Below are 21980 nucleotides of genomic sequence, written 5' to 3'. Positions count from 1 at the left end.
GCATGGTGATATGAATGTGCTGAGCTGTGTATATCACAATGCAAGAAGCATTGTAGGAAAGCCAGATTAACCGGGCATGGAATTATGATGTTATAGTCATTACAGGGAGTAGAGTACACCCAACAATCTGAGGGATTTAGAGGAACAAATTTGTAGAGAGATCACAGACTATACCAAGAAACATGAAACTATGTCAAGAAACAAAGGTTGAGATTGTAAGCGATTTTAACTTTCCATATATTGACTGGGACTCCCATACCGTAAAAGGACTAGATGGGGTAGAGTTTGTCAAATGTGCCCTTAATCAGTACATAGAATTCCTGATGTTGAAGTGTGCTATAAGCTGTTAGAAAATGATCCAGGGCCAGTGACTACAATTAGTGTATGGGAACACTTTGTATCCAGAGGTCATAATGCTATTAGATTCCAAGTAAATATGGAAAAAGAGAGGTCTGGAACACAGGTTGAGATTCTAAGTTGGAGAAAGGTCAATTTTGATGGTATCAGAAAGGATTTGACAAGTGTGGTTTGGGACAGAATGTTTTTTGGCAAAGGAGTACTTAGTCAGTGGGACGCCTTCAGAAATGAAATTTTAAGGGTGTGGTGTTTGTATGTGTCTGTCAAAATAAAAGTTGAGATGCAAATGGTGCAGGGAACCTTGGTTTTCAAGAGGAATCGAGGCCCCATATATTTTGTTCCTCTAAATGCCTCAGGCTGTTGGGTGCAACCAAGATGCATTAATGGCTACAATAACATCATTCCGTGCCCTCAGCATATCTGACCTTTTTTTTAGTTATCATCTTTTGGCTTCTAAAAGCTTGCCAATAGTTTTTGCTCTTTTGTTTGCCCTTTCTTTGGCTTTTATGTTGGGTTTGGCTTGTCATTTCGCCACAGTTGTGTCCTCCTGCCTTTCCAATGCTTAGGGATGTATCCATCACTCAGCTCCCAAATTGCTCCAGAAACTCCAGCCATTGCTGCTCCATTGTCACTGCTGCCAGTTTCCCTTCCAATCAAGTCTGGCCAGCTTCTCTGTCATTGAAACATGGAGAAGTTCAGTACAGAAACCTGCCATTTGGCCCATCTTCTCAATGCTGGAAAAACATTCAAGCTGTGGAATGCAATGACCTGCACTGGGGCCTTAGCACCTACCATCCAGATCCCCATCCAAACTTCTCTTAAATGGTAAAATCCAGCAACATACACCACTTGTGCTGGCATCTCATTCCACACCCTCATGGCCAATAATTTGTTCCCCATAAATTTTCACGTCCCCACTTACCCATCACCTCTGGTTGTTGTCACACTTAAAATCAGTTGGAAAAGCCTGCTTGCATTTACCCATTCTATACCCTTATATTTTGTGTACACAGAAACATAGAAAACCTACAGCACAATACTGACCTTTTGGCTCAAACGTATCCTTACCTTGGATCTACCTAGGCTTACCCCTAGCCCTCTAACTTTCTAAACTCCATGTATCCATCCAGGAGTCTCTTAAAGACCCTTTCATTTCCGCCTCCACCATGGCCGCTGGCAGCCCATTCCATGCACTCACCACTCTCAGTGTGAGAAAAAAAAACTATCTTCTATACCTCAAACAAATCCTCAAAGCAATGTATTATTTCCTTGTTTATGTTCAGAGCCTTTTTTTACGTGTATCAGATGATGAGGGGCATTGATCGTGTGGATAGCCAGAGGTTTTTTCCCCAGGGCAGTAATGGCTAATATGGGGGGCATACAGTCTTTTAAGGTGCTTGGAAATGGATAGCGAGGGGATGTCAGGGGTAAGTTTATTACACAGAGAGTGCTGGATGTGCGTAATGCACTGCCAGCAGCCGTGTTTGAGGCAGATACAATAGGGTCTTTTAACAGCCTCTTAGATAGGTACACAGAAAAACAGAGGGCTGTGTGCTGGGGAAGTTCCAGGCAGTTTCTAGAGTAGGTTACATGGTCGGCACAGGACTGTGAGCCAAAGTGCCTGTAATGTGCTGTAGATATCTCTGTTATATGTTAAGGAGCAAAACAACTTTGGTTAACTTCGCATTATTCAGGCTCCCGTTCCCCCTGCAACTTTCGATTAACCCCTCTACCCCCACCTCCCACCATGCAGCTCTATCACCCCTTTGGCTTTCCTCTCCCAGATCAATAAAAAGGAGGTGCATACCAGGTACAGGCAGAGAGGAATAAATGGGGTACTTATGAAATACAGGAAATTCAAGTGAACACTTATGAAAGAAATAAAAGAAGGCATGAGTTTGCCCCAGCAGACAAGGTGAAGGAGAATCTTCAGGGATTCTGCAGATATGTTAAGAGTGAAAAGATTGCAAGGGATGAAATTAATCCTTTGCAAGATCAGAATGGTAATCCATATGAGGAGACAACATAGATGGGGGAGATTTTTTTTTGCTTCCTATTATTGCAGTAGATGAACACAGTCTGTAGAAGTGAGGCAATGCAGCATCAGATTCATGGATCCTGTACAGATTACAGAGGTGGAGGTGTTTTTAATTTGTGAGATTGACAACAGTAGTGGAAAAGTTACTGGAATGTATGTGCAGGAACCTGATATATAAGTATTTGGATAGATGTGGACTGATTAAGGATAGACAGCATGGCTTTGTGCATGGTAGGTCATGTCTAACCAATCTTAGAGAGTCTCTCGAGGAAGTTATCAGGAAAGTGGATGAAGGCAAGGCAGGAGGTGTTGTCTACATGGACTTTAGCAAGGCACTTGACAAAGTCTCATATGGGAGGTTGGTCAAGAAGGTTCAGTCACTCAGCATTCAAGATGAGACAGTAAATTGGATGAGACACTGTCTTTGGGAGAAGCCATAGTGTGGTAGCAGATGGTTGCCTCTCTGACTGGAGGCCTGTGACTAGTGGTTGCCACAGAGATCAGTGCAGGATCTGTTGTTGTTTGTCATCTATATCAGTAATGTGGATGATAGTGTGGTTAACTGGATCAGCAAATTTGTGGGTAGCACCAAGATTGGTGGTCTAATGGACAGCGAGGAAGACTATCATGGCTTGCAGTGAGATCTGGACCAGCGGGAAAAATGGTTTGAGAAATGGAAGGTAAAACTTAAAGCAGAAACGTGTGAGGGGTTGCAGTTTGGTAGGACCTACCAGGGTAGATCTTACACAGTGACTGGTCGGACATGGAGGAGTGTTGTAGAGTAAAGGAATCTGGACATACAGGTCTATATTTCACTGAAAGTGGTGTCACAGTTCGATAGGGACAGAAAGAAAGATCTTGACATATTGGCCTTCTTGAACCAAAGTTCTGAGTACAGGAGATGGATGTTATGTTGACTTTGTACAAGACATTGGTGAGGCCTAATTTGGAGTACTAAGTGCAGTTTTGGTCACCAACCTACAGGAAAGATGTAAGGACTTTGAAAGAGTTCAGAGAAAATTCACAAGGATGTTGCCAGGTCTGGAGTACTTGGGTTATAAGGAAAGATTGAACAGGTCAGGACTTTATTCCTTTGACTGTAGGAGATTGAGGGGAGATTTGATTGTGACAGAGCGGCATAGATAGTGTAAATGCAAGCTGGCTTTCTCCACTGAGCTGGGGATGGGACTACAACCAGAGGCCATGGGTTAAGGGTGAAAGGTGAAATGTTAAGGGAAACATGAGGGGAATCTTCTTCACACAGACGGTCATCCGGATGTGGAATGAGCAGCCAGCACAAGTGGTGCATGTGAGCTCGATTTCAACATTTAAGAAGCTTGTATAGGTACCTGGAAGATAGGGGTATGGGAGTGGGCAGTTTAAATAGATCACCACAAACCAGATGGCCCAAAGGGTCTGTTTCTGTGTTGTAATTTTCTATAACTGTGACAAGAACCTGAAATAATAGAAAAATTTACTCTGTCCTTTTAACAGCTGTGTGGACCAGCAATTCACATCAACAGGATTTTTTTATATGGTGTTAGAATTGTGGCACTTTAAGTTAATAAGACATAAAAGAAAATCCCAGCTGCACGTCAAGAAAGACAATTTGCGTGAGACTGTTTCAGTTACTGTGTGGCCAGGCACCCATGCATCTCAGGAGGAACAGGGAATAATACCACTGGAGAGAGTCAAACTGAGCCAGGTCACAGATTGGAGATGGCAGAAATGCCCCATTCTTATAGAGACAGGAAGAGCATCAGAGAATTGATGGTCATTCCAGATACCAGCACTCTGCCCAGTCAGGATAGATAGATAGATAGATAGATAGATAGATAGATAGATAGATAGATACTTTATTCATCCCCATGGGGAAATTCAACTTTTTTTCCAATGTCCCATACACTTGTTGTAGCAAAACTAATTACATACAATACTTAACTCAGTAAAGAATATGATATGCATCTAAATCACTATCTCAAAAAGCATTAATAATAGCTTTTAAAAAGTTCTTAAGTCCTGGCGGTAGAATTGTAAAGCCTAATGGCATTGGGGAGTATTGACCTCTTCATCCTGTCTGAGGAGCATTGCATCAATAGTAACCTGTCGCTGAAACTGCTTCTCTGTCTCTGGATGGTGCTATGTAGAGGATGTTCAGAGTTATCCATAATTGACCGTAGCCTACTCAGCGCCCTTCGCTCAGCTACCGATGTTAAACTCTCGAGTACTTTGCCCACGACAGAGTCCGCCTTCCTTACCAGCTTATTAAGACGTGAGGCGTCCCTCTTCTTAATGCTCCCTCCCCAACACGCCACCACAAAGAAGAGGGCGCTCTCCACAACTGACCTATAGAACATCTTCAGCATCTCACTACAGACATTGAATGACGCCAACCTTCTTAGGAAGTACAGTCGACTCTGTGCCTTCCTGCACAAGGCATCTGTGTTGGCAGTCCAGATGAGAGATGATTTCTCTCTCCAAGTTGGGTTGTACCTCACTGTAACAGTGTGTTACCAGATCAAACCTTGGCAGCTCAAGTAATCTCATCTGAAATGTTGCCCTACACCCATTGATGAATTATGTAAATCTTTTCACAGGATACAAATGAGAAGGAATCTGTCGCTGGGAATCTCAAACGCGGTAGACCAGTTTTGCTGTCTCTGTCTAGATATTTAAGAAGTGTGGCAAGGGATTCAATCATCCATCCTTCCTGCTCAGACTGTGGAGAGGGATTAGGTTGGTCATTTGACCAACTGGCACACTCGTCATTTTAGACAGGAGAAAGGTCGTTCACCTGCTCAGACAGTGGGGGTGGATTCACTCGGTTATCTCAACTGAAGATACATCAGTCAAATTCACACTGGGCAAGGCCATTCACCTGTTTTGTGTGTGAGAAAGGATTCAGTCAGTCTTCCCACCTGTGGACACACCAGTCAGAGGCTGGCCATCTGCTGAATTTGTGGGGAATGATTCACTCGGCCATCTGACATAATGGCTCACCTGCGAGTTCACACCGGGGAGCAGCCGTTCACCTGCTTGGACTGTGGGAAGGGATTCACTTGCTCATCTAAATTAAAAGTACATCAGGGAGTTCACACTGGGGAGAGGCAGTTTACCTGCTCAGACTGTGGGAAGGGATTCACTCGGTCATCCGTCCTACTGGTACACAAGTCAGTTCACACTGGGGAGAAGCCATTCACCTGCTCAGACTGTGGGAAGGGATTCACTCACTCTTCCACACTATGGAGACACCAGCGAGTTCACACTGGGGAGAAGCCGTTCACCTGCTCAGTCTGCGGGAAGAGATTCACTCAGTCATCCATACTACAGATTCATCAGCGAATTCACACTGGAGAGAGGCCATTCACCTGCTCAGAGTGTGGGAAGGGATTCATTCGGTCACACCATCTGCAGAGACACCAGCAAGTTCACACTGGGGAGAAGCCGTTCACCTGCTCAGACTGTGGGAAGGGATTCACTGAGTCATCCACTCTATTGGTACATCAGCGTGTTCACACTGGGGAGAAGCTGTTCCTCTGCCAAGACTGTGGGAAGGGATACACTCAGTCATCCCACCTACATAGACATCAGCGAGTTCACACTGGGGAGAAGCCGTTCCTCTGCCAAGACTGTGGGAAGGGATTCACTCAGTCATCCAACCTACAGAGTCACTTGCGAGTTCACACTGGGGAGAAGCCGTTCACTTGCTCAGAATGTGGGAAGCGATTCACTCAATCTTCCACCCTACAGAGACATCAGCGAGTTCACACTGGGGAGAAGCCATTCACCTGCTCAGTCTGTGGGAAGGGATTCACTCAGTCATCCAACCAACAATGTCATCAGCGAGTTCACACTGAGGAGAAGCCGTTCACCTGCTCAGAATGTGGGAAGCGATTCACTCGGTCATCCCAACTACTGGCACATCAGTCAGTTCACAATGGGGAGTTGCCGTTGTTATGAATCCCGAGGTTTCGTTTGCCGTGGACTGTCATTTTAAGAGAGAGAGATAAAGAAGTCAAATCAGTTGGACTTGCAGCTTGTTTACATCGCTCGCAGCTTGTTTAGTTTTAATCGAGGACACAGACACTCAGAGTCAGACGGAGATGAAGGAGGAAAAATGGAAGGATTGAAACCAGGGAACTGGTGCCCAAGGGTCACTGTTTGGAGCTTCCCTATGCCCACAAGGGTGGGTTAATTATCGATTCACTGTACATCGAATGTGTGTTTGTCACCTCGTTTGATCCATAGGAGTCAATCTGATTTGGGATATCCTGTGAAGACAACTGATGTGTTAACCCTTGCATGGCTGTGGTGAGGTAATTCACTTGAAGACAATACTCCTTGTGACAAGTCCCTTTCGGTGATAATTTGTATGTGGATTTGGAATTACGATGGATAAAATCTACAGTGACTGTTCTCTCATTTTACCACCATGGAACCTGTGGAATTCGACATAATTGCCTTCTCTCAACATTTAGCCTGGATTACAAATATCTCTCTCTCATCACCTATTCCATGAATGAACTGAACTTTCATATTTTACCATCTCAAGACCATTGTTTCCCCTAAACTCAATAGTTTTAGAGTTACATTTATACACATATATACACATTACTCTGTTAACTTTTATCTTGCACAAGTTTCTACATAGTAAGTAGGTACTAATAAAGAGGGGGGTTTTCACATCAAAGCCAGACTCCAGTGTGAACTCTATTTGCTGCTGGTTTGTTTCTAAAGTGTTATGGTTCGTAATGAAATTGGGGCCTGCATCTGAAATATGAACAAATTTGGGGCGTTTTGATTGATTTATGATCAATTTCATTGGGGAAATCCCGTTTGATTTATTTGTGTGTGGAAAATCAGCAGCGGATGCTGATAGGTTTGTGGAAGCGCCAACCTCTGAGGCATTAGAGGATGCCAGACTGATTGAGTTGTTGAGTATTGCTAAAACGTTAAAACTTGTAAGGTGAAATTGACAATGAGGAGGGCACAGATGCAGAGGATAATAGCGGAACATTATGTATCTGAGGGTGTGCTTAAAGTGGAGGAGTTGGAGGTGTTTCCTGAAAGTAAACCTCATGAGCTTGAGCTCCTGTAGAAGTTAGAAAAATTAAAGATGGAAGCTACAGTAAGACAGAGGCAATTTGAGGGTAGAGAGGCAGAAAAACAGCAAGGAAGCAGAAAGAAAGAGGCTGCTCGAGCTGGAAAGGATAGAAAAATTGCAGGAAAGGTACTCTGGTGATGTTTGAGGCCAGTCGGGAAGTTAAATTGGTACCTGCGTTTGACGAGGCAGAGGTTGTTAAATATTTTCAGCGTTTTGAGAAGGTTGCTCAGAGTTTAAAGTGGCCTATTCTCATTTCATTCTTTTTCAATCTTTTTATTGATTTTCCAATAAAAAAATACAAATCAGAGGCGATAACACAAAAGACATGTAAACAGCAAAAAAAGTATATATTGTGAAAATCAGATAAGTTTCTTTTTACTGTGTCATGTAACACCATGGTCCTCAAAAATGTTGTTTCATTTTTACTATGTACTGTGCCAGCAGTTATGTTCGAAATGACAATAACAGTGACTTGACTGGACTTGAAGTAGAATGTTATGCTGTTATAAATATAATCAAGAAACCACAACTCCTCTTAACAAATAAAAAAATAGGCCTATTCTCTTCAAAAGTGTAATTAAGGGGAAGGCTCAGCAAGCCTATTCTGCTTTGACAGTTGATGAAGCAGCTGATTATGACATAGTGAAACAGGCTGTGCTCAAAGCTTATGAGTTCGTCCCAGAATCATACAGACAAAAGTTTAGAAATTTGGTGATGAGACTGAAAATGGTGAGGTAAATCTTATTAAAGGCATTGGGGGCGGTATGGTTTTCGTGCCATTGTACAAGGTAACTTTACAGTCAGGGTTGGTTTCGGGACCTGTTAAAATTGGATTATTCTCCAGTTTACTGGTGGAAGATGTTACCTTGCTATTAGGGAATGACCTGGCAGATGGTAACGTTGTTCCTGCAGTGCTGTTGACAACTAAGCCAACCACTGACGACCCACAGATGGATTTTAACATTTATCCTTCCTCCGCAGTAACTTGAAGTATGGCTAAAAAGTCTGCCGATGCAGACGGTTCTGTGCAGCATGACTCTGATACCCATGATAGCCAAAATCGGGATTCAGGTTATGATGACTTGTCAGGGACTTTTCTGCCTTCATTGTTTCAACAGGATTCAGGTAGTAAGTCTGATGAGAAAGATCTATCCCTGTCTAGGAAGGAGTTTATAGCAGAACAGAACCGAGACCCTGAGATTGAAGCTTTAAAAGAAACAACTCTCTCAGATGATGAGATTAAGAAAGTGCCAGTAGGGTATTATCTCAGGGATGGAGTGTCAATAAGGAAGTGGAGGCCACTGGCTATACCTGCGAGTGATGAATGAGCAATTGTTCGCCAAGTTGTAATTCCTAAGGTTTATAGGACTGAAATGTTAACTTTGACCACAGTATGCCCTTAGGACGACATTTTGGAGTGAATAAAACTGTAAACAGGATTATGAAATACTTCTACATGCCTAATTTGGGGAAAGATGTTGTGACCTTTTGCAGAACCTGTCACACTTGTCAAGTCGGTGTCAGTTAGATAGGAGGCCCCACTGCGGCCTATACCTGCATTTGGTGAAACCTTTCCAAAAGTTATAGTGGATTGTGCTGGCCCATTGCCAAAGACTAAAGCTGGCCATCAGTATTTGCTAACTATTATGTGTACTGCATCCAGATTCCCAGAGGCAATACCTCTCGGAAATATTAAAGCTAAAACTGTGGCAAAGGCTTTACCGAGTTATTTTATTTGGTTTTCCTAAAGAAATCCAGTCTGATCAAGGAAGCAATTTTACATTTGGATTACTCCAGCAGGTAATTTATGAACTGGGAGCTAAACAAATTACATCGTCTGCATACCATCCAGAATCATGAGGGGCTCTAGAAAGATTTCATTCTACCCTCAAAACAATGATTAACACAAACTGTGTACCACACAATCTCTCTCTCTCTCTCTCTCTCGCTCCATGCCTTGTAAAGGCTTGAAAAAGACATCATCGGACGCACGCACGCACATGCCAAAAAAAAGACATACTGTGTTGAAAATGGAAAAGTCTAGGATGAAGGAATATATTTGCTTTTGTTCCCAATAAGAGAGTTGGTACAGGATTAACTGGGCTTTACTCCATTTGAATTTGTATTTGGTCATAGAGAGAGGGGACCTTTGACCTTGTTAAAGGAACAGTGGATTGATGGGGATGTACATGTTAACTTGTCAGACTATGTTTTGAAGATCAATGATAAACTACTCCACGCCTGTAGTCTAGTGTGACAAAACTTAAAGATTTCTCAAAACAAAATGAAGTGTTGGTTTGATAGGAGGGTTTCTAAAGAAAATAGCAGGTAGGGGATAAGGTGCTTACCTTATGTTGAAGAATGTTGACAAATCCACTTCAGGCGAATCTCAATGGACCATATGAAATAGTCTCTCAAATTAATGATGTGAATTATGTTATCAAAACACCCGACCGACGTACACTAACACAGGTGGTACAGATAAATATGATAAAGCCTTATTTTGACAAGCAGGCACCATCTGTGAGTGTTGTTGTCAAAACATATGAATCTGGCAACCCTGAGAATGGTACAATTGACTCGTCTGAGACTTTTCACAAGCCAAACATTGTCCCAGTTAGGCTAATGAACTCGGTTGTTCTAGAAAATACTGATAACAGTTTGGCTCACCTGCAGCCAAAGCAACAACAACAGCTGAAGGAATTAATTCTGAAGTTTAAAGATGTATTCCCTGATATTCCCAGGCAAACCAGGGTCGCAGTACATGATGTAGATATTGGTCAAGCCAAACCGATTAAACACTCATATCGCATGAATGTAGACAAGTGTAAATTGGCTGAGCAAGAAATTGAAAATGCTGGAAAATGGTATTATTAGTCCTTCAGCATCAGATTGGAGTCACCCCCCGTTATTGTGCCCAAACCTGATGGTAGTGTTAGATTTTGCACTGATTATAGGAAGGTAAATGCAGTAACAAAAACAGATGCCTATCCTATCCCTAGGGTGGATGATTGCATCAATAAGGTTGGAATAGCTAATTTCTTACAAAGATTGATCTGTTGATAGGGTATTGGTGTGTTCCATTGATGGACAGAGGTAGAGAAATTTCTGCATTTGTGACACCATTTGGGTTGTATGAATACAATGTTTTGCCTTTTGGAAGGAAAAATGCTCCAGGAACATCCCAGAGAATGATGGATTTTGTAATTCGAGGGTTAGAACACACAGATGCCTATATTGATGACTTAGTCACAGGGAGTGACACTTGGGAAGAGCATATCTCTGCAGTAGAAAAGCTTTTTAACAGGCTTTCCTAGGACAACCTGACAGTTAACTTAGCTAAGAGTGAATTTGACAATGCCACTGTGACCTGTCCTGGCTATGTTGTAGGTCAATGCAAGTTGGCTCCTGTTCGGGCAAAAATCCAAGCAATTTCTCAAGTTCCTATTCTGACTGCGAAGAAGGCTGTTAGAAGGTTTCTGGGAATGGATGGATGTTATCTTAAGTTCTGTAAGCACTTTGCTGCTATCGCTCTTCCTCTGACTAATCTCCTGAAGAAGGGTGAAAAGTTTGTTAGGACCGAGCCTTGTCAGGTGGCATTTGATCGATTGAAAGTTATTATTTGAGATTAGGTCAATCAATGTAGTGCTGTCAGCAAATGTAATTAGCAGATTTTGAGCTGTGGGTGGCAGCACAAGTCATGGGTGCACAGAGAGTATTGGAGAGGGCCAAAAAAACAACCCTGTGAGTTATGTGTGCTGAGGGTCAGAGAGACAGAGGAGATGGAGCCCACTGTTACCACCTGCCGGCGATCTGACAGGAAGTCCAGGATCCAGCTACACAAGGCAGGGTGAAGGCCGAGGTCTCTGAGCTCCATGTCGATACTTCATGCCTTTGTATGGCTACTGCTCTGCCCATGACCCCAAGGAACTGCAGAGAACTTTGGAGAGCAGAGAACATCAGAGAAACAAGCCTCCCCTCCATGGACTCTTCCTACACTTCCCCTCCCTCGGAAAAGCAGGCCATGTACTCAAAGATCCTCACAACCTGGACATTCTTGCTGCAAACCCGCTCCCCCATCGGGGAAGAGATACAAAAGCCTTAAAGTGCGTAACACCAGGCTAAAGGATGGCTTCCTGTCTGCAGTTATAAGCCAAATGAATGATAAAATGGTCTCGGCCTCACAATGTAACTCGACGTGACCCTGCACCATATGTCTATCTGCACTGCAGTTTCTCTGCAGTGTTATGCCCGCAGCCCCCTCCTTTGTGAGAATCGCAAGGGCACTAGTGGGTTGGGTCAGTGGACCCAGGAAATGGGAGAGAGACGTGCCGAATGCCTCGTTCCCCGACGATGCAAAATGACGCGACATTGGCCATTGTCTCTTGGAGACATATTTGTGGATTGGGGACTGCTACGTGCAAGTCCTCAGGCAAAGTGGGCTGGTTGAGAGAGAGATTGCATCACCCCCATCCTGATTGACATCTACTACCCTGTGAGTCAAGATAAAAGAGGGGCTGTAGAGACGGCCCCTCAGACGCACCAGAAGAAACGCTAGCGATCCCGTAATAGCGGGAGGCCATTTGAAGGAAGCCACATGCTTGTCCCTTGTCTGGGAACCGGTGGCTGATACCACAGAAAACGACTTTGAACTAACAACGGGGAACCAACTCCCCCGACGCAACGGATTGGCCTCATCAAAAGACCCGGGCAAGTTTAAGACTGTCTCTCTCCCCAACCCGAAAAAGAGCTCAATCTTTAATGACAATTGACTTTTACTTCTTCATCGGACAATACAGTAACCCCGAGACAAACGATAGAGTTATTTCTTATTGATGATTATGAATATACCCGCGCTTTAGATTGAGTATTGACGACATATATTATCTGATTGTTTGTATTAATCCTATTTTTGTGCCCCTTTATGAATAAAGACTTCTAAAAATAGTACCATCAGACTTCAACAGACCTCTCTATCTTTGCTGGTAAGTGACTCAGTTACGGGGTACGTAACAGCAGCCACAATGCTTAGTTACAGTGAGTGTTTTGTCATATATCAGCTCAATGTAGTGTTGTAATATATCGATCTGTGTGGATGGTACATCAGGCAAGACTTTCACTGTAGCTCAGTACATGATGATAATAAACAAATTCCCCATTTTAATTGTGTGGAAATATTAGACAGACTGAGCTTCTGCTCTGGAACCACAGAAGGAAGCTGAACTGTTGTCATTTCAGTGGAAAACAAATATATGGAAAATGCTTCAATCTCACATTACGATCTGCCGTAACTGGGATCAGGTGACTGGTGCGGTGGTGTGTCTCCCATATCAATATCAGAATCAGGTTTAATAACACTGGCATATGACATGAAATTCGTTGACCCTGAGGCAGCAGTAGAACCTAATTCATAACAATAGATTTTAACAATTGTGATTTAAAATAAGAATATACATATATATAGTACAAAAATGGAAAAAAATGTAATAAGCTATTTTAATTGTGTGGAGCAATTTGACTGACTGGCTGATGCTTTGGAAATTCTGAAGTGAAGCTGAACTGAACTTTACACATTTATGAGAAGCTCAGAGAAATAGAAAAGACTAAATTCTCACATAAGCGGGTCAGACACCCAGAAACATCGGCTGCACTTCAGCACGTCGAAACAGTGAAATGAAACATGCAGAAACTATTGCAGAGAAAAAAAACATTATCCACCCACAATGAGAGGATGTGACCGATCCGGATCTCACTGACTTGTCTGAACGGGGAAAGATGAAGCTACATGGACACGTAGAGCAGTGACCCGCAGATGCTGCAGATCTGCGGAAAAACATGAACAGGAAACGGGATCAGGTGACGGGTGGAGGGTCTCCCACCTGAACCGGTGACTCCGTTTCTCACCCTTCACACACTGCCCGACCCATCCACCACATTCCCCACATTATTCCATATTTACCCCAGATACATGATTATTTTTCCACACCATATCTTCCCCGATCCCTTTCCCTCCACCTCCAGGTCACAGAGTCACCGGCTCAATTCCCATCCAGGTCCAAAACATAATTCAGACCCAAACAGGAAATGTTCACGTTTCATTTAAATCAGTTCTGTGTTTATAAACACTAATTTCTATTCACATTCCTCCGGAGCCTTGCTGGACAAGAACACTGAAACATCAAGTGAGAAACAGCAGGAGGCCATTCAGCCCCTCTAACCATCAGCAAGGTGGCGGCTGCTCTCCCATCTCAGCCACATGTTTCTGCCCGATCCTCATTTCCTCAATCCCTTCGGTCTCCACACATCTGGCGGCCTCTGTCTTATGTGAGGACGATCACTGAGTCTTCACCGCCCTCTGTGGTGGGGATTTACGGACATTCAACACCCTCGGAGTGGAGACGTTTCCCCTCAACTCAGTCCCGGACAGTCCATCCCTGTTTCAGAGACTGGGATCCCTGGTTCAACCGGTAATGATGTTGAACATTTCAATGTGTTCACCTCTCAGTCCTCGATTCTCTAAATGAAAGGGTTATCGCATTTGATCTTTCTTCATATGATGACCCCAGCACTCCAGGGATCAGTCTGGTGAATCTTTATTGCACTCTCTATAACAAATACTCTCTAACCTCTTTGTTAATCCTCTGTGGAATTAATTTCCATCTTCTGCAGCCCCGTGTTGCCCCAACCACTCACCTCCCACCCCTGTCACTGTTTCCACCTTACCACCTCCCCCCTCTCACTTGGATCCACCTCTCACTCCCCAGCTCTTGCCCCATCCCCACCCCTCACCTCTTTTCTCTGACTATTTCCCGTCCACTCTCAGTCCAGAGGGAGGGTCTCGGCCCGAAATGTTGACGGTCCATTTCCCTCCACAGATGCTGCCCGACCCACTGAGTTCCTCCGACAGTTTGTTCTTTGGTCTGTATAACCCGTGTTAGTATGGGGAGCGGGATTTTACACCATATTCCAGGTACAATCTCAACAAAACACAAATAATTGTCACTTTGCCCGGACCATTGTCTCCGCTTGCAGGGCAACAGTCTGCCGGTGTTTGCCCCCAATGTGGTGAATCCCTCCGCTCGACACCACCGTGGGCTCAGACATTTCCACAGATGAGCCCCTCCTGTCCCCGCCGGGACAAACATCCTGTCCGTCCCCTCTCTCACCATCTTCATCCTTTCAATAAAATCCCCCCTCCCCGGGGAGCCGGCATCAAACCGACGGGCCGAGCGGTCTCCTCCTACCTTTCGGCGATACATCAGACTTCGGCCGTAGGAGACGCTTCACAAACGCCCCAACTTCCCTCGGAGGGAAATGGAAATAAATCAGAAAGCGGACATTTACTTTGAGGTTTTCTCCGCTCTGAGGAGGCGGTCGGCGCTCGAGCGGGAGACGATCTCAGCGGGGTAACGCCCACTCGGCTTGTCCGCCTCCGCGAATGGTTGTAACCTGTGATTGACATCGCTTCGCACCAATGGGAATAGCGCAGCTCCTGAATCCTCTGTTGACAGCGGTGCGGGAGGGGCTGGTCACGTGATTATTAGCTCAGCCGTTCAACCGATAAAGCTCGAGCACAGCAGCGCGTGGGTGACGTAAGACACCGCGCACATGAGGGCAGATCCCGGTGTGGGGAGTCCATATGTGACGTCAGGCGCGCGTGGGGGAAGGAGCTGTGTGACATCACCTGTGGGAGAGGCTGGGATTGAAAAGCACCTTAATGGACTTTTCAGTGGGACAACAACATTAATCACGGGTTTCATCGCTGAATCCAGTGTTGTGGGATGTAAAGTCCCCTGTTATGTGTCCGGCTGTGCCGTGTTGTCGGTGGAATGGGCAGCATGGTGTTTGTCTCGATTCGGGTCACAACACCAGAATTGCCAGCGGGGTCCACACACAGTGTATTAGTCAACAGAAAACCTCTCGTCCCTGCAGTCTTTGTCTCCTGGTAAACTCAACACCCTGACAGTGTGGACCATAGACTTCCTCTCAGAGTCAGGGGATCATTCAGACAGCTGATCGCTGAGAGGAATTATATTTATTGGTCATTAAAGTTCACCCAGATTCGTTTGGACGGATTTGATGTGGAGCTCGGGGTGTCACAGTGAAAGGGCCGGACGGCCGAACTCTCTCCGTTGTCCAAACATCCTTCCAGGTGAGGCGACACTTCACCTGTGAATTTTTTTTTTGGTGGGGGGGGCTGTCGATGATATTGTTCCCTTTGTGCGGGAGGGGTGGGTTTTGGGGGTTTGATGATCGGGATGCTGTCTTTTTGATGCCGGGGTTGAGGTGGGAGTTTGATTTTTCTCTGTGAACGACTTTCATGCTCTTTCTTTGTTTCGTGGTTTTCTGGAGAAGAAAAAAATCTCAAGAATTGTTTACGGATATCTGCTTTGATAATAAATTAACCTTTGGACTATCCGCTCCGAGCGGGACTTCCTGGTGTCCAAACATTTTTATTCCTATTCCCTCTGGGGAATCTATTGATGTTGAAAATGATCATAACATGATAAGGAATGGCTACAAGTGGCGGATGCAACTCGTTCATTATCTGATCCAGAAACACGTTGTGCCCAGATTGAAAAAGAATTGCTCAGCATTATGTTTCCTTGTGAGGCATTTCATCAGTTTGTGTCAGGGCAATCTTTTGATGTTGAAAATGATCATAAACCTCTGATTGCATTGTTTTATGCGGGGGTGGAGTGGGAGTGTGATTTTTCTCTCTAATAGATGCTGCCCGGCCGGCTGAGTTCCGCCAGCGTTTTGTTTGTGTTGCTCTGAATTTCCAGCATCTGCAGACTTTGTCGTGTTTGTGATTTACCTCTCCGTTGTCCCTCCCGACTCCGTCCACTGCTCCCTCTGTAGGGACCTCCGGCCACGACTGGTGCAGCCCAGAACCTCCTGCTAAACGCAGGCGCAGTGCCGACTGGAGCTGTCGCCGGCGGTTCTTCTGTTCAGGCGTCCGTGAAGAAGGGTCTGATCTCGGGTTTGTGGAAATCGGGGGCCGGTTGCCGTCGAATCACAACTTTGTGGGCCGAAGGGCCTGTATCGTGCTGTAGGTTTTCTATGTGTCTATGAAAAGTGCCGGGAACGAGCTCTGCCGGACGGCTGGAGGCTCCGGGCTCTCCGGTCCCGCAGCCCCGGTTTTAGCTTTGCGCCCGAGCCCGGGCTGTGGGATCAGTTAGTTGTGGTTCCCAGGCTCGGAGGGGTTTGGGGTGAGGAGGATCTGTCTGTGTGTGTGTGGGTAGAAGTTATGGGTGGACTGTAGTCGGGGGGGATGGGGGGTGGGGCTGCTGTTGTGAGAAAGTGGGATGATCGGACGTTCCGTGACCCGGGTCAAATAAAGTTGTGAACGGGGAAGGATTTGCTCCGTTGTATCGGACACTCGCGTGTCCTTTCAGGAAGCAGCAATTCTCTCTTCAAATGAATTACTGTCTAATCTTGCTGTTACCATGGTGTTTGTTACAAAGCCCCAGTGTCTGGAAGAGCTGTCAGCGTCATGGGCTGTTGGTGCAGATTGGGATAGCGGTGGGGTGTTAGTGACCTCTGTATCAGAGAACAACACGGGTTTCTACATCCTCCTCTGAGATATAAATGTCCTCACAGTGGGTTCAGATCAGCTGGCATATCTGGAGTTTGCAAGGGGAAAGGGAATAGTGAAGGGCCTGAAGAGAGAGCGTTTTAGTCAGCAAACAATCGTCTGGGGTGGAGGGGTACAGGAGCTGTCTGATAAATCGTTTTACAGTAATTGTGTTTTTATATAATTTCACAGATGGTGACTGAGGAAGAAGCTTGTACCCAGGGAGTGTACCCAGAGGTGAGCAGGTCAGACACGGTATCAGGAGAGTGACGGAGATGTGAATTCCTGTGTCACGGGTACAGACAGTCGTCTCAAGTGAGGAGTTTGTGTGGAGATGCAGCTTCCCTGGAGGTGGAGGAAAGAGGACACACCAACAGGTGGAACCAGCTGTGGGAAGACATGGTTTGTCAGGTCTGAGGACGAGCTGAATGTACCATAACCTTCAGACTGAATCAGAAAACCATTCTGAGGGTATTTGAAATGTCAGAAGCAGGGGAGATGTGATCACATGTCTCCATCAGACCCTCAGTGAGATGGTTCCAGTTATAACGTGCAGGGATGAAAGCACAGTATTTGGGGTCTGATTTAATCACTGATTCTGATACAGTGAGAGGGTTAGTTTTGCTGTAAGGCAGCGACATTAATGGAAGAAGACACAGAAACTTCATCAATTGCCAGTTGTTTAGCAGAAGTGACCAATCTCTATGCTACCTTGACAGAAACAGATATTCCCAGTGGTGACAAAGGGGTTCAGTCTGGTTTATTTCAGGTTGGAGAGGGATGTGGAGTTTTGAAATCAATGCCTTGCGGTGCCACCATAGTTAATTTAGCATGTCCGGAGTGGTGGATCACACAGCACGGAAACAGGCCTTTGGCCAACCATACCTGTTCTGACCATCCACTCACTGTCTCAATTGGTCCCACTTATCAGCACTTGGTTCATAGCCGACTGTATCTCGGCAGTTTCAATGCTCATCCTCTTCGTAAATGTTGTGAAGGGACCTGCCTCCACCACCACCTCGGGACGTGTGTTCCAGATTTCAGCTGCCCTCTGAGTGAAAAGTCTCTTCCTCAGATCCCTCTAAACTTCTCCATCCTACGCTTAAATCCATGCCCTCTGATCGGTGACACCTCTGTCCCAGGATCTGGGCCGATATGGGCATCAGTGAGGCCTTTGATAAGGTTCACATGGTAAGTTGCTGTGGAAAGTCAGATCACACGGGATCCAGGGAGAGCTGGCTCACTGGATGCACAGTTGTCCTGATGGTAGGAAGCAGAGAGTGATGGTGGGAGGCTGTTTATTGGACTCGAGGCCCGGGCCTAGTGAGGTTCCCCAGGGTTACACCCCATTGCTGTCATTATTCATTGATATTTAATTATATTTGCATTTGCACATTTGATTGAATTCTGTGCTCTACTTGATCTTTCATTGATCCTGTTATTATTCTAAAGATTTGCTAAGTGTTCCTGTAGGAAAAACTATATCAGGGTTTTATGTGGTATGTGACTATATAAAATTTATGTACTCTGATAATAAAATTTACTTTGAACATCAGCCATTGCTACTTGTCATCTCGATCAATAATCTGGTTAAGAATATACAGGATATGGAGAGTAGCTTTGCAGCAAGTTCAAACAATTAGTTTTTCTCAAAAATATTAAGTATAAACACTTCGCTCTGTTTCCCTCTCCGCACTCGACCACCCCTCCCCTTACTGTCTTCCCTCTCTGCCCCGTCCTCCCTCTCACCCTGACATTGGACATATGTTCAGGGTGAAAGTGAATTATTTTCGGGGAATCTGAAGGGGAATTCTTCACTCAGATGTTGGTGAGAGTGTGGAATGAGCTGCCAGTGGAAGTGGAGGATGTGGTTTTGATTTAAACACTAAAGAGGAATTTGGGTGAGGACGTGGATGGGAGGTGTATGGAGGCTCTGGTGCAGGTAGCTGGAACTAGGCAGTAACAACAAAAACAGGTCGGCATGGACTAGAAGGGCTGATGGGCCTGTTTCATTGCTGCTTGGCTTTGTGATTCTAGTAATATTGTGATTTGTAATTTCCACAGTAAGTACATTGCTACTAATGTCTGAACCCAGAAATTTGCCCAAACAAGAATTGAAAGACTCTTGGCTGGCTACAAAAAGTGTCTACAAGCTGCGATACTTGCCAAAGGGGGTGCTACTGAACATGTAGGACACCCAAACATTTGCTTCTGGCCTTTTTCCTTTTTTTGTTATTTTCAAACTGTAATAGATTGAAATAAAAATGTAATCTTCCTTAAATATTAAAGAAATGTGTCATCTCTAACTTTATGCCTTTTGGAAATCAGGTCGTCTTTTACTCGATGATCTATTCACAGTAGCAGACATTTTGACAAGGGGTCAAAATCAAGGAAAATCATTGGGAAAATCAGATCGCTACTGGAAGAGTGGATTGGGAAAATCAGGTCGGCAATGGATCTCAAGAGAGAGAATTTCTAGAATGTCTACGAGACGGCTTTTTAGAACAGCTTGTTGTTGAGCCCACTAGGGGATCGTCTGTACTGGATTTGGTATTGTGTAATGAACCAGAGGTAATTAGAGAGATGGAAGTGAAGGAACCCTTATTGATGACAACATGATTGAGTTCACTGTGAAATTTGAGAAAGAGAAGCTGAAATCAGATGTGTCGATATTTCAGTGGAGTAAAGGAAATTACAGTGGCATGAGAGAGGAACTGGCCAAGGTTGACTGGAAAGGGACACTAGCAGGAAGGACGGCAGAGCAGCAGTGGCTGGAGTTTATGCAAGAAGTGAGGAAAGTGCAAGACAGATATATTCCAAAGAAAAAGAAGTTTTTGAATGGATAAAGGATGTAACCGTGGCTGACAAGAGAAGTCAAAGTCAAAGTAAAAGCAAAGCAGAGGGCATACAAGGAAGCAAAACTTAGTGTGAAGACAGAGGATTGGGAAGTTTTTTAAAAAAAACTTATGAAAGGAAAGTATGAAGGTAATTAATAGAGAAAAGAAGAACTATGAAAGAAAGATAGCAAATAATATCAAAAAGGATACTAAAAGCTTTTTCAAGTATATAAAGAGTAAAAGACAGGTGAGAGTAGATATAGGACCAAAAGAAAATGATGCTGGAGAAATTGTAAATGGAGATAAGGATATGGCGGAGGAACTGAACAGACTCCATGTGTGTATATGCAATTATGATAAGAAATACAGACCAGAAAACTTAAATGAGAAGCTGGCTCAGAAAAATAAATCATCACTCTGGAAGAAAACATTAACCAGTGAAATGAGTATGACCCTCCATGGGAGACATCCCAATGATCTGAGCAGATAAGATGGTGACAAGGAAGCATCGAGCACCTAACTGAGTGTTGGAGACCTCTTCCCAAAAACAGAGGAGTTCCTTGCGGAAATACAGGACGAGGTGGGTAACAAAAGTAAAACAAATCGAAACTTCATGAAATACAAACAAACAAGGCAGTAAGTGCAGAAAAGGCCAAGAGAAACCAGACACAATCCAACACATTCCAGGATCCTGCAGCAGTTTAACTCAATCTGATTACTTACGCAGGTACAATCAAGTGGCAAATATCATTCACCAAAATCTTGCTTTAAAATACAAATGGATGAATGACCATGGTAACTTCATTAAGGCACCCTAAATTCAAGCCTGATTCAGTTAAGGACATAATCCACCAATTTATATGATAATCAATACATTATTTCAGATAGGATAATCTCAAATAACCATTTGGATATAATATTACAGGATAAACAAGCAGGAATAACTCCCTCAATAGGTATAACCATTCTCAACACACACATGTGCCTCCACCACAGGCATTGTTCGTCAGTCAGATAACCAAATTATTTTGTCTGCCAATTAGCGTCCAAATACAGGACAAAGTAGTTAACAAAAGAAAAAAAATGCAGAATACTTGAAATATAAACAAACAAGACAGTAAGTGCAGAAAAGGCCAAGAGAAACCAGACACAATCCAACACTTTCCAGGATCCTGCAGCAGTTTAACTCAATCTGATTACTTACGCAGGTACAATCAAGTGGCAAATATCATTCACCAAAATCTTGCTTTAAAACACAAACTCACGAATGCCCTCCATCACCTTATGAAGGCACCATAAATTCAAGCCTGATCCAGTTTTGGAGTCAAAATCTTACCAATTATATGATCATCAATACATTATTTCAGATAGGTCAATCCATCTGGTTATAATATTACAGGATAAACAAGCAGGAACAACTCCCCCAATAGATAAAACCATTCCCAACACACGTGTTCCTCAACCAGTGGAGCACCTCACCACAGCTAGTGTTTGTGTCGTCAGTCAGATAACCTAATTACTTTCTCTGTCAATCTGCTTCCAAATGTCATTCATTGCCATGCCCCACTGCTGAATCCCTTCTCCTCATCATACGTTCTTACCTCGACCATCGTTTAGAGCCCCAAACTCTGCTCTGTGCAGACTCGCCTCTGCTTTCTGACCCAGCTTCGTTGAAAATCCAATTGATGGTTTCCCACTCTGCTTTCAGTCTTTAGAGGACAGTGGTGTTCGCTAACAACACTTTAGAAGTGGGGAAAGTGACCCATAATGTGGACATGAGTCGTGATTAAGGAGGTTAACTCCCAATGTCATTCTTCCTCAGCCCAGAGACTAGAGGGGCAAAAAACATCTCAGACAGATGTGCAGTCAGCTCCACTTCTTCAGTCTGCAGAAAATTCAAGGGAAACCTCTTTGCCCACACAGTGGTGACTATTTGGACCTCATCCCAGGGAGAGTGAGAGGTGAACAACAGGGGAGGATTTGAAAGATCTGTTGTGTAACAGAATCACTGGCAGGGTTCAGCCGGCCTGAGTTGACTCTCTACTGTATACTAGGTGTGTTATAAAT

At 44.3% G+C, this 21980-nt stretch overlaps 1 protein-coding gene across 1 annotated transcript in view; it reads right to left on the bottom strand.

Annotated features, from left to right (window-relative positions):
* LOC140721130 (uncharacterized) overlaps window positions 1-21980 on the bottom strand; it is an 80786-nt gene that overhangs the window by 49232 nt on the left and 9574 nt on the right. Inside the window, 1 exon segment of the mRNA XM_073036006.1 lies at window positions 11275-11291. Coding sequence (XP_072892107.1) covers window positions 11275-11291 — 17 coding nt within the window.

This window comes from Hemitrygon akajei, unplaced genomic scaffold (genome assembly GCF_048418815.1).
Source record: "Hemitrygon akajei unplaced genomic scaffold, sHemAka1.3 Scf000050, whole genome shotgun sequence".
NCBI lineage: Eukaryota > Metazoa > Chordata > Chondrichthyes > Myliobatiformes > Dasyatidae > Hemitrygon > Hemitrygon akajei.
The sequence above is the reverse complement of the archived record's forward strand: the minus strand, read 5'-3'. Positions and strand labels throughout refer to the sequence as shown.